We start from the raw sequence: 13,035 nt of genomic DNA on the forward strand, positions 1-13,035 counted from the left end.
CAGGCTCCAGCCTGAGGCGAGTCGCACTGGCAAAAGGACTTGTAACAGCCTGGAATCAACCACAGGATGAAATATAACTTTTTTTCCTCCCTGAAGAACTGAAATACGCTATTCCATCAGAGTTCTCTGGATTTTTTAAGGTTAAAACCGGACTATTCTATGTGGAAAAGGTGTAAATAAATCCTCAAAGGAAATGTGAATAATTATTAATTTAGGAAAAGGAAAGGAACAGTGGCAGTGGAGTTAGAGAGGGATAGAGAGAGAGAGACACACACACACAGAGAAACGCCTGACTGGAAGCCACGTCATTTAAGTTCCTTCACTTTATTTCTGTTGGTGTAGCTGTACAGGTCACATTAAAACAGCAAGAGCGATGCTGAGCCGTGTCTTTAGGCGCTACCGAACGTTTGTAAATGCAACCTCAAAACAAGTAGCTTAGAATAGGAGCCGCGGAAAGGGGAGATTTAAAATAGAATAGTTCGAACTCTGTCTCCCGGGAGGATTCCCGTGATGCGCATCCGTGCGATAGAGCTGCTCCTTGAAACGAAATATTGCATTTGTCTGTGCGGGAGGGTGGGAGGGCGCCTCGCAGGGAGGGCGGAGAGCGCTCCCGCACCGCGAGCGGAGGGAAGCGCCGCTGCGAGAGCCCTTTCCCCCGCTCCTCCAGCGCCCAGGGCGAGGGCAGCCCGCATGTCAGAGCCGGCAAAGGGAGCTGGTGGGCACGGGGGAAGCTCCGACCCGTCACAGCCCGCGACCCTGCGTCCTTCAACCCATCCCCGAGCCTCCCGTGCAGCTCGGCGCTCGCTTCCCTCTTGCCCCAGGGGAGCTCGGAGCGCACCGCTTCCCCTGCCCCGAGGGCTGCGGCTCAGGAAAAACTACGAAGACGTGTTAGGACATTACTTGACAAAAAAACCCAACCAAAACCCCAACAAACAAGACCACCCAGAACCCCACCCTCCCCCCAACCCACACACCCTATCGTCGTTCTGCAAAACGAGCAGAGCGCGGTGCTGGGAGGGCAGGGGAACCGGGAGGCTGGCAGCCAGAGGAAAGGGGCGAAACCCTTATCTCCCCATCACCGTGTTTTTCACTACGTTTGGGTTCCTCTTTAAACGTCAACGCTAAATGCGGATCAACAAATCCATCCCCACCCCGCAGTTCTCCCCAGCTTTATTCACCTCCCGGTGAAACACACGATTCCTGCCGACGGAAGGGACCCGTGGCCGCAAAAAAAAAAAAAAGTAAACGAAGAAACGCCAAAGGTCGCCAAGAAAGTTTCCCCGTCCATCTTGAGTAGCGTAAGAGCGATGCGGCTGCGCTCCGCGGGGTTCCGCAGCCGCGCTGTCACCGCGGGGCACGGCCGGGACGCACCCGCAGCCCCGGGAACGACCGAGGGCAGGGACGGGGGATGCCAGCTGGCTCCCCGCTGCCGGGGCTCGGCAGAGCGCTCGGGCCTCCCCTCTGCCGCGGGGGGCTCCGAGCCGCCTCCTCCCGGGGGACCTTTACGCGTCCAGGCGCTGTGGAGCAACGCGCCCGCTCCGCTTGTCCCCTGCCTCCCCGCTCCGACGAGCGGTTTCCTCGAGTCTCCCCGCCCCCTGCGGGCAGGTGCGCTCGGGCAGACATCCTGCTCGGGCAGGTGCGGAGCGGCCGCGCCGTGACAAAGGGCCCTCGGCGGGTGATGCATGGGGCGACGGGCAGCTGCCCGCTAATCCCGCGGGCGGGGGGGCGGCGTGGCAGCGGGGCGGAGGCGACCCCCACCTCTCCCCTCCCCTTCCCCCGTGCCTCTTCCGTGCGCGGAAGGGCGCTGCGCCTGCCAGCGGGGAGGCGGTGATGATGATGGTGTCGTCGAGGAACCGGTCCTGCGGGAAGCGGTGCGGGCTCCCGGCGGGGCACAGGGCGGAGAGCGGCTCGTTGGCGCCGCGGGGCTGCTCGCAGGTGCCCGGGCCGGTCACCGACACCCTTTCCCATGCTGGGGAAGCGAGGGGGCCCGGGACAAACTCCTTGGGACCGGGATCGGCACTGCCCCGCTCGCCCCCGCGGCAGGTGCGGCGCCCGGGGAGGGGGCGGCCGCGGGCATCCTGTATCGGCACCGCAGACCCGCTACACACCCAGTACCGGCACCCCAGCCCGTACCGGCACCCCAGCCCGTACCGGCACCCCATCCCCGCCGCACATCCCGTACCGACACCCCATCCCGTACCGGCACCCCAGCCCCGCCGCACATCTCGTACCAGCACCCCTGCCCCGCCGCACACCCCGTACCGACACTCCAGCCCGTCCCAGCACCTCAACCCCACTGCACACCCCGTACCGGTGTCCCAGCCTCGCTGCACACCCTGTAGCTGCACACCCTGTACCGGCACCCCAGCCCGTCTCGGCACCCCAGCCCCGCCGCACAGCCCGCCCGGGACCCCCGCCCAAGCGCAGCTGTCGAGGTGCCGGGAGGGCGTCTCGGTACAACCGCGCTCCCCGCTGGAGCCACGGCGCGTGCCGAACGGGCGGCCCCCGGGAGAGGAGGGAATCCCGGGGAGGGAGCGGCCCCGCTCTGCAATGCGGTCTCTCTGCTGCAGAGGTCGCCACGCGTGAGCGCTTCCGCGGGGGAGCGGGGCCGTGAATGGGCCCCCCCCGCCCCATCCCGCAGCGCCCCCGGCAGCGCTTGGCCCCGCGCCGGGTTTTTTTGTGAATGGGCCGCTGGCGGAGCGGGCCATGACGTCACCGGGCGGCCGAGGCGCTGGTTGGCTGGCGGGCCCGCGCGGGCGCCCACGCAGGCTGCGGCGGCGGCAGGTATAAAGGGGGGACGGCGGGCGGCGCGCGGGACCGCGGCTCGGCGGCGCCCCCGGCACCCGGCACCGCGCAGCTCCGCCGGTAAGCGCCCCGTCCGCGGCCGCCTCCCGGCCTGCGGGGCTTCGATCCCGGCCACGTGCTCGCGGACGCGTGTGCCCGCCAGGGTGCGAGCCGAGGAGCCCGGGAGACAGCGAGTCCTCCGTCTCTCTCCTCCCTTCCCCGCGACGCCGAGGGCCCCGCCGGGCGTGCGGGGTCGCTGTCCGTGGGAAGCCCTCCCGGTGCCCGGCTGGGGGCTCCGCCGGGGCCGGGGAGCGGGGGGGGGGGAGCGGGGAGAAACGTGTCCCGTCGTTCTGGTGAGCCGCGTGGAGAACTGGGAGCTAGTAGAGATGCAGTTGGTGCAATAGTTAATGATGTGCTCGTTTGAATCTTAAAGAAAATACCTGCGATTATGCATTTCTTTTTACCGATTTTGTTCTAATGACTAATCTTTAACTTACTCTTTTCCTGCTTTAAGAGTATTTGAAATTAAACTGCTTAATTCTTACATTGTGATCTGAACTGGGGTATTAGCATGTTAGCTGTCAAGAAGCAGTTTCAGGTAAAGTGTTAACAGTGGCGCTTCATTCTTAACAATATCAACGCTAGGCGTTTTTATTTTATTGTGATTCTTATCCTGTAACTGTGCCTGTTCGTGCCACTGCCTGTGACATAGTGTGCGCAGTAGTTAGACGAACGTGTTTTCCATCAGTTTGAGGGAAAGTCTGCATTAAAGTTGAATGCAGCTAGCAGTACAGAACTGCAGCTCTGAAAAGCTGCATTGTTATCCCCCGTACTAGTGCTAAGTTACTTCTAAAATTTGGAGGAAAACAAAGCAAAATAGCAATAATCGAAAGAAATTGGAAGGTAATACTAAAAAAGGAAAGAAAAAGCTACTTGTATTTGTGTTACTTTTGGCTATGAAACGATGACCTCTCTGAGATCTTATAGGATTGAAAGGGTTGGAAAACCGCCATTGCTTGATGTACCTCTTTGTTGTAGAGAGGAAATCATGGTTATGCTGAAGATTTCATCTTTCCTTGCTGTTTATGCCTTGGTCATGTGCCAGATGGATAGCTTCCAGGCAGCCCCAGTCAGGTAAGAAGCTGATCCTGTTGCTGAGTGCTGTGTATGAATGGTACAAAAATACTTATGTTCTTTAGAGATCTAGGAGGGAAATAGAATACAGTGAATGAGAAAGCTGCCTTTTGTTTTGATGCTATCTTTGACACTTTGGCTTTTTAATTACATCTATAAAACACCTACTGCTGCGCATGAGAACGGTTTACATATTCACACCAGTGAAAGACGCTGTCAATGACATGCAGTGCTGCACGACAAAACCATCTCCTTTGCATGGATCTCTGCAGCAGTCCGTGTTTTATTCATCCTGCTTTGCTTGCCTCTGATTAGACCTGGCTTGGAGTCCATAACAGATCGAGTGATGCTGAGTGATTATGAAGCTCGGAGGTTATTAAACGCGCTGGTGAAAGAGTTCATACAGATGACAGCAGAAGAGGTGGAGGAAGCCTCTGAGGGGAACAGGTAAGGACTGCAGCCCTGGGGCAGGAGAAGGGCAAGGGGGAAATGCTGTGTGTCTGATATCTAGCAAAACCAAAATGAGCAGATCCTCTGCAGGTCAAAATGTTTTTTCTTTTCTTGGGGTTATGGCTAACTGTGGTCACCTAACTGGTAAAGGATGATACTGCAGAGACATCCTAATACTGGTATGAGAAGAATTGCTTCCACCTAGTTAACCTGCTTCTATCTGTCTCTTACAACTGAAAGTGGAGGGCGATTTGAACTTGAATGAGGGGGTTGTGTTAAAATGTGGCAGCAAAAGGTATGTCTTCCTAGTGGGAATGGTAGGGGGCCATTCAGTCACTCTTGGATTCTCTGTCGTGAAAATGCATGCTGTTGTGAGGCATGGAAAGTCCCTGGCAGAGGAGACCTGTTCCTTCCAATGCACGCAACGCCACTCTCCCTTGTAGACTGAAGGCATGCAAGGACATTTGCATTATCCTAATAGGATTTGGATTGCAAAGCATGGCGATGATGTATGAGAAACTGAACAGCATGCTGAATAAGTGGAAAGTAAAACTTTCTGACCCCTGACTATGAACATCCAAAAGTCTAATGAACTCGCTTTTTCAACGAAGTTGAATTCATTGAAAAACACTTTTCCTTCTGACTGTATTTTTTTGTGAACCTTCCTTGCATGGAATGTGATGTCGAGGGGTTATTTTTTCTTTTATTATGTTTTAAGTTTCCTAACTGTAGATGTTTATGTAGGGAAAAAATGCATGAACATGCATGTTTGAGATTACTCTTTCTTTGGGCATGTTGTCTTTTTTTTTTCCCCCCTGCAGCCTGGATAGACCTATTTCCAAACGCTGTGCCAGTCTGAGTACTTGTGTGCTGGGCAAACTGTCTCAAGAATTGCACAAATTGCAAACTTACCCTCGCACTGACGTCGGGGCTGGAACTCCTGGCAAGAAACGAAATGTGCTGAGTGACCTGGAACATGAACGCTATGCAAACTATGGGGAACCCCTAGGAAACAACTAGACATGCTTGTTTCTCCCCTTCTCCCTTTTTTTAACCTGATGCATGTGGATTTAACTTTGATTGCTAACTTTGCTATGTTCTTTTGATTTTGTTTTTGACAGAGAATGTTTGAGATGAACCTAGTGTTAGGAAGACAGAGAACATAACATGCATACTAGGCTAGAGTTAAAAATAAATAAATTCAAATGAACAGCACTGCCTTGAGATTTCAAATGGTTTTCTTAAACCCTGATTAAAAAAAAAAGAAAAAACTAAACAAGGCTCTTCATTTCTGGCTGCTAAATGTTCAAGTAGACTTATCTTTTGTGTCTGCCCATGCATTAGTTCAATAAACCTATTTTTCTATAAGGATTAGATCTGCTTGATTTAATAACTTGTTTTAGAATGTGAGATTTCTAAATATAGCTAGAAAAAATTTACAAGTTGTCTTAATGTTCAAGAGGCAATGCCAGCAATTCTAGAAAAGTTGACAGTTAACTTAGAAAATGAAACTCTACAAATACATTCAAATGTACTGATGTAACTGGCCATGCATCCAATGTTGTTAGTGAAGATCCTTGAGAAGCAAGGAAATCAGGAAAGGCTCATACGTATTTGTTCAAACAAACTAGAAATGTAATCCTGTTTAAAACTGAGCACTGAGCATTTCCAGGTAAGAATTTTGTGTTCTTTTCCTTTTTCCTTCTTACTTTACAATAGGTATATAGAGTAGAATATTCAAAACTTGTGTCTCTTTAAAATATTTGTATTAATTCAAGGCAATAAAATGTAGATGAATTGTAAGCTAAGGGGCAAAACCAGATTCCTAGTTCCAAAACTTCTTTACATGTTCCAAAAAATTGACATTGATGTTACAACAAGTATTTGTTGTTAACACTAATGAACTGTCTTGTAATGCTTGTCAGAGAAAAATTCCTCCTACTACAAACAAAAGTTATTGCTTTACTAGCAAATTGCTTCAAGCAAGTGTTGTGTGAATGCAGTTGCCTTGAAGTCCCCTTGTCTAGCAAAATTATTAGCTGTAGGCTGAACTCTGAGCAGAGGGCTAGTTGTGTTGAAGTCTGTAAACTACTCTCATGGTGAAGTGCTCTACTAGACAGGGGTCTAACTCCAGGAATGAGGGGCTCCCACCTTCCTGTTAAATACATAGGAGCAGTATGTTTGTGTGGTTCAGCTCTGAAAGCAACTGGTCAGCTGGTGTGGAGGTACAGCCCTACCAGAGTCACTGATAAAGGTCCTGTACTTGTCAGTGGTGCTAGAATATCATGTGTTTCATGGGTTTTATGGAGCAGAGGTGTTGAAGTGAGTTTAAGATCAGTGTCTGCCACTGTCCTTCAGCAGGGCTACAAACAAAGTGTAAATCTAAGCTGTCGGAGGAAGTGGGGGTTGGTTAAATGCTCCAGACCTGGGCCTCCTCAGCACCTCTCTATTTGTCATAATCTTTTGCTGGAGGCAGGCAATGGCTCAGGTATTGCTGAAAATTGGGCTTGGCTTCTGTCCAATTGCCCAAGAAAGGAAGGGCTCAGTCACCTTTGGTAAACTAAGCCTGACACTTGGAAAAACATAAATATGCATCTTTCAGAGCTTGTCAGCTGTGCATGCAAAAGCTGCAAATGCCTGGTGCACAGCAAGCCTGCTTTTTCTTCTATGGAAGAATCTTTCCTAGGCAATAGCATCACTTTTTCATGTTTCACCGTCTGCAGGGATCTAACTTTAGAAACTAACTCTTTACATTCCTTTTGAAAAGCAGTGTAACGGCACAGAAGAGGGCATGCAACACAGCAACCTGTGTGACCCATCGTCTGGCAGACTTCCTGAGCAGGTCAGGAGGAGTGGGCAAGAACAACTTTGTACCAACCAACGTGGGATCCAAGGCTTTTGGCAGGCGAAGAAGAAGTGTTCAAATATAAAAAGCTGAATATGTGAATATGGTAAATACATTGCAATAAACAGAATCTGCAATGCAGGCAACTTTGTGGCATTATCAGAATTTTGGTTTTATTGGATCAATAACAGACCTACAGTGATAATCTCTGTGAAGGCAGGGTAAATAATAGTATAAAACAAGATGTTTTATTTATACCAGTAGCATGCTTCGACTGGGAGGAAGAGCTTTTGTAGATGTTCTGCTTAGATAACTGGCTTCATGGTGCGTTAACTAAGTGCAATGGTGTGGTTGGAATTATTTGCTTATGTTAATAATGAAATGTTACTGGTAAAGTATCAGTAACTCTGGTTTTGTTTCTTTCAGATTGCTGTGAAACTGAAAATCAACTTTAATTTCTAATGGAAACAACTCTTCTCCATAAATCAAGACAGCCAAAAAGAAGATTAATTTTGCATCCTAATACTGAAAATGTTTTATTTAATACAAATGAAAACATTTCTGTTATGTATAGTACAAGAGATCTAGTTATTAAATTATTGTATATTCTTTTTATATGCAACTCTATTTCAAATAAAATGTGACAGCATCTATTATTTATTTATCTTCTAGCTTATATGTGATCCGTGCTGGCACTATTGCCGAAACTCTGGGACTATACTAAACTGCTGCCTGGTGAGGCATATGTGGATTATACAGTGTGCTGTGCCTTGATGTAAAACACTTAACTAACATGATTGTACAGTATGTTTAAAAAAAAAAAAAGAACAAACCACTTCAATATTGTATCATTTGTGAATTTACGCAAAATTAAAAAAAGTATTTTAGATACACTTGGATTGAGAAACTGATTTTTTTATTTAAACACATAGAAGCATTTGGCACTAACCCAGCATCATTGCAGATCCAATGGCCACTTGAGCTGCTACAGCCGTATTAACTATAAATACTACAATTTGAGTCAAAAGTTCAGAACAGCAAGAATAGCTGGCTTTTATATAAATTCATAAGGCAGTAGCTCAAAAGACACCCCTAAGTCAGACTTCTAGAAAAATAAAAAGAAGCCACAGTTATATTTAATAAAACTACAGAGATAAACTTTGTCATGTATGGGTTAAGACAATATTTTTATACAATATGTAGTTCAGATGAAATGGACTAACATGCTTTGTAGATTTTTGTCTAAGGTCAACAAAGTGAATTGGAAAGAGAGAGAAAAAGGAGCTACGGAAATGTACATTTCTTTTAAGCCCTCCTGAGACAGAGTCTATTTAGGGATCAAGGATAAATAATTAGCGTGAGTGGAGAAGAGGGTAGCTGGATGCAATCCATGGACTTCCAAGTGGTGCTGCCAACTTCCTCCTCAGCTACTGCTTTTTCAGTTTAGTAGCTGAGTCAGATATTTGTTTAGACTTGTTTTGTGCCTCACAGCTGGACTCTAGAATCTGCTTCATCAGTTCAGATGAAAATCACCTCTCTATGCAAGGCAGAGGGTAAGGCTCTCATGCTGTCTGTCTGTCTCTGCTGCAGGTGTAGTAGGAAAAAGAGAAGCACAATCAACCAGATGTAGACATAGCCAGTAAGGCCATCCAGTGACGACGCTTCTGAACCATGCTCATTTGTTGCTATGGTTTTGCTCCTTGGAGAACATTCAACCATGGTAAGTCAGCGTACAAAGCAGACCATGTAGAAGATATAAACCAGTTTAGGGGGGAAAGTTCCAGTGCCTAAATGGGCAAAGGAGAGATATTCAGACTCGGCTTGCAAATCAGTTGTCCAGAAATGGTCTAATGTTTTTTTTTGTTTTCCTCTGAAGTATCTGAGATCAGCCATAACTGGGTGTACTACACCCACAGTGTGAACCACTGTCCTGTGTTTGGGTGAGGATCTGGTTGAGTCAGACCTAACTGCCAGTTTTGGAGTCCAGAAACATTCTTTGCCAGATTTCAGGTGGTTTTCTCCATTTTCCATTGCACAAAGTGGGGATCACTTACTGAGATCTCTTGGCTACCTGAGCAACAACTTTCTCCATCATCTCAGAGCCTCTGGACACAGGTGGCAAGTTGTCTCTTTTGTTCCCTACTACAGCACCTAAAAGCTTAATCTTCTCCAAGATAAAATGCCTAAGCAATTATTAGGGTGAATTCTTATTCATATTGGAAATGATTCATATTCAGAAAGAAGCCAGGCAATGTCCATAGACTCATCTAGCTTTCAAATCTGAATGTTCAGGCAGTTTATTTTTCCCATTTACAGCTATTCTATGCTGAGAGACACATGAGACTGCTTCATATAGTAGTATGACAGCTGTAGTGCCCACCTCTTTTGAAAACTATTAGTCCTTTCCAATTTAACAAGGTTATGCAATTTTTGTGTCAGCCAAAGAGATTTCTTCAGACTGATATTCTGTGCCAAACCTAATCTATAAACCAGACTCTAGTAACCTGGTTTTTACATTGTCCTGGTTGGAGGAATGCTGAATGAGTCTTGTGATACGTGCTTTTTTTTGGTTTATTTGCTGTTTCTTTTTTCCTTAGGAAGAAATAGTTACTTTCATATCTCAAGTCTATTCCTCTTGTATCTTCTGACTCTTCCTTCATTAAGATCTCTATCTGCAGAGCTATGCAATACACTCACCAAATAATTATGCCTGTAAAGGACAGAGAGCAATAACACTATGAAAGGAAAGGCAAATAGGAAAAAAAGGTGAGGACCCTTTTCCATGATGTGAAGAGGTAGAAACCCTTCACCACAAAACTCAGTTGCTCAGAGCTTTGGGAGAAGCAGGTTATGACTGAAACAAGACAAAACTAGAGTTATAAACACCCATATTTTGATTTTTTAAAAAAATTTCAAGGCAGTGGATGTGGTAGGAAGAATTGCAGAGCCACTAGAAGCTTGTCCGTTGTGTTGACTGGCTTTGTGAACAAGTGGAAGAAATTGCTTCCATTATTTAAAAGTGCTGTTCTTGATGATATTTTCCAAACTTCTTACCCCTGGAGAAAATCTGTTTTGGAATTAGCATTTAATAAGGGAAATGGTGGTTTCTCATGTACTTACCTTTCCATTTAAGCTACATTCCCATTCTAAGCATGCTGACAGTTGACAGAAAATATGTTAGCGTAGTATGTGTGAGTATCATCACACCTATAATTGGGTTCTGATGTTTTTAGATGCTTGTTAATGTGTGTTTTCTTTAATAATTAAGTTGGGGCTTTTTAAGCAGTGTGCAAACAAAGGTTTTGGGAGTGCACTTTGCAAGTAAAGGCAAAGCGGGAAGAAATTTATGAAAAAGATATCTGAGGATCATCGAATCATAGAACAGTTTAGGTTGGAAGGGAACTTAAAAATCATCCGGTTCCAGCCTCTCTGCCATGGGCAGGGACACTTTCCACTAGATGAGGTTGCTCAAAGCCTCATTCAGCCTGGCCTTCAACACCTCCAGGGAGGGGGCATCAACGACTTCTCTGGGCAAACTGTGCCAGTGCCTCACCACCCTCACAGGAAAAAATGTCTTAGTAATATCTAATCTAAATCTCCCCTCTTTCAGCTTAAAGCCATTACCCCTTGTCCTATCACTGCACCGCCTGACAAAGAGCCCTTCCCCATCTTTGCCATAGACACCCATTAAATGCTAGAAGGCTGCTCTAAGGTCTCCCTGGAGCCTTCTCTTCTCTAGGCTGAGCAACTTCAAGTCTCTCAGCCTGTTCTCATATGGAAGATGCTCCAGCCCTCTGACCATATTCGTGGTCCTCCTCAGGACTTGCTGTAATAGATCCATGTCCTTCCTGTGCTGAGGACTCCAGAACTGAACACAGTATTCCAGGATAATCTATTGTACACTCTCTTCATGACATTATAGAGTTTTGGGGCTTCAGTTTTGCAGATTATTTTCTAGTGATTTGGTTTTCCAGTACAAATACTGACAGAAGCGTCATGCGGGACCAGGAAAGGTTATGAATTGTGCCCAGTTCTCTGCTCTGAGCTACTGGGAAGGAAAAAAGCACCATCTTGTGGCCAGTGAATAAGAGCATTGAGGGCACACGTACAAGGAACCCTCTCAGATGAAGTATTTACCCACCTGCTCCTGCTTTTGTCTTGCTGGTGAATGCAGCTTCCAGGTAGACGCGGGCTGGGTGAGCAGAGGCAGCCCCTTGGGCTGATGGCATGAGGCAAACTCACCTGCTCACCTGCTAGAGCGAGCTGCGGGGATGAGTACGTGCTGGAGGATGTTGTGGGCTCCCTGGAGTGTCACAGGCCCCCAGCGCCACTCTGCAGGGCTGTGGCACCCCACAACCTATCAGGCAGGTGTGTACCAGCAGGTGCAGGGAGAAGATGATGGATAACAGAAGAGTTAATGCCAACATATGTCTTCACAGACCTTTGCAGCTGCCCAAACAGAGACATGGGAGCTGTTAAGCTGTGCGCTTTTTGCCAAGGGGTATGTGGCCTCCTGCTCTTAGATCTGACTGAACATTTGGTTCAGGATCATGCACCAGGACTTTGCCGCGTGTATTGACAGAGCATAATTTTGAAATAAGCAAAGTGGGATTTCACCGTGGCTCTCTCCACATAGTTAGGTCCTTTTTTTCTCCTTCTGTTAGTGGAATTTAATTCATCTCCCTGAAAGCTTCCATCATCTGCAGCATGAGAAAGGAGCAGAGTTAATGCTATTGCTTCTGACACTGAACACTGCCAAAAGCGACTTATAGCAGGCAGTAGTAAATTTTGGTATTGGTTATCTAATCCAGCTTTGTCATGACTAATTAGCAGATGGAACACCTCTACAAGGTGAAGAGTTTAAAACATGCTAGAGAATTTGGGTCTGTGCATTTTTCTAGAATGATCTATCTCAGAACAGGAGAATATCTGTTAGAGATGAACCTGGCATTTCAAGCCTGATTTCACCCATGTTAAGCACTGGCATCTTCTTTCCAAGCTGATCGTGCACACTGGTGAATGCTGCCCTGGCTGCTGGAAGGGGTCCATGCTGCGCATCCCTTTGCTGCCTCTTTACTGTTCTTAAAGGTACCACACCCTTCCCCTGTTCCACACAGAATTGTCCTCTGCTTTGAACACTCCCTATGCCTTTTAAAGTTGTTCTCTTGTGCAGAAAATATCCTGGGAGTATAATACCTTTTTTTTTTTTTAATAAAGTAAATAATTCCCGTTTCTAAATTGTGCCGAATGTTGCAACACTTTCTTGAGGAGATTTCTGATCAGTCCTTGGAGTAGTAAGAGTCACTGCAACATCTTTCTGTTCTTGGCTTTATCACAATTCTTGTTTGCACCAATTATTCTTTTGGTTGGGGCTGAGGTGTGATACCAATTTATTAATATCACCCCCACAACAGCAAATGTTGCCTTTACAAAATCTGAATGTGTACCTCTGGGAAGGCTTTCCCCACCCCGATGTGTGAGAAAACACTCATAAATCCTATTTTGTGCTTCATTACACTCGTATTTACTTCCCACAAAAGACAATTTGGGTTTTCTATTTTCTTCTGTTGTTGTGTCACATTTCTTCTTCGTTTCAATGACTTTTCCTAAAAACATCTTTCACTTTAGCATGTGAGGCAATTTGTCATTGTGTTCATCTATTCATAGTCCATGAACTATGGCATATATGTAAGAAATCCACCTGATTTTTCAATTTCGCTTTGAGAGTCTGCAAGAGAGTCTCCTCAGTCTCTGAGGAGACTGTGTGGCAAGGAGTGTGATCCTCTGCAGGTGACAGTCATGTATGTTGTACATAGGTACAA

General features: G+C 46.9%; 1 protein-coding gene across 3 annotated transcripts; it reads left to right on the forward strand.

Moving 5' to 3' along the window:
- The first annotated feature begins 3,767 nt into the window (after nucleotides 1-3,767).
- On the forward strand, nucleotides 3,768-8,106 carry CALCB (calcitonin related polypeptide beta). 3 transcript variants are annotated; one of them, XM_069857645.1, is made up of 4 exons: nucleotides 3,768-3,918; nucleotides 4,234-4,365; nucleotides 7,136-7,319; nucleotides 7,640-8,106. In XM_069857645.1, the coding sequence occupies exons 1-3, from the start codon at nucleotides 3,833-3,835 to the stop codon at nucleotides 7,296-7,298; spliced, it is 381 nt and encodes a 126-aa protein (XP_069713746.1). In that variant the 5' UTR covers nucleotides 3,768-3,832; the 3' UTR covers nucleotides 7,299-7,319; nucleotides 7,640-8,106. The 3 variants fall into 3 exon arrangements, with proteins under 3 accessions (XP_069713746.1, XP_069713747.1, XP_069713745.1); XM_069857646.1 differs by having other exon boundaries at nucleotides 7,139-7,319; XM_069857644.1 differs by lacking the exons at nucleotides 7,136-7,319; nucleotides 7,640-8,106 and adding an exon at nucleotides 5,190-6,418.
- Nucleotides 8,107-13,035: the final 4,929 nt, after the last annotated feature.

This window comes from Phaenicophaeus curvirostris, chromosome 5 (assembly GCF_032191515.1).
Source record: "Phaenicophaeus curvirostris isolate KB17595 chromosome 5, BPBGC_Pcur_1.0, whole genome shotgun sequence".
Lineage (NCBI taxonomy): Eukaryota > Metazoa > Chordata > Aves > Cuculiformes > Cuculidae > Phaenicophaeus > Phaenicophaeus curvirostris.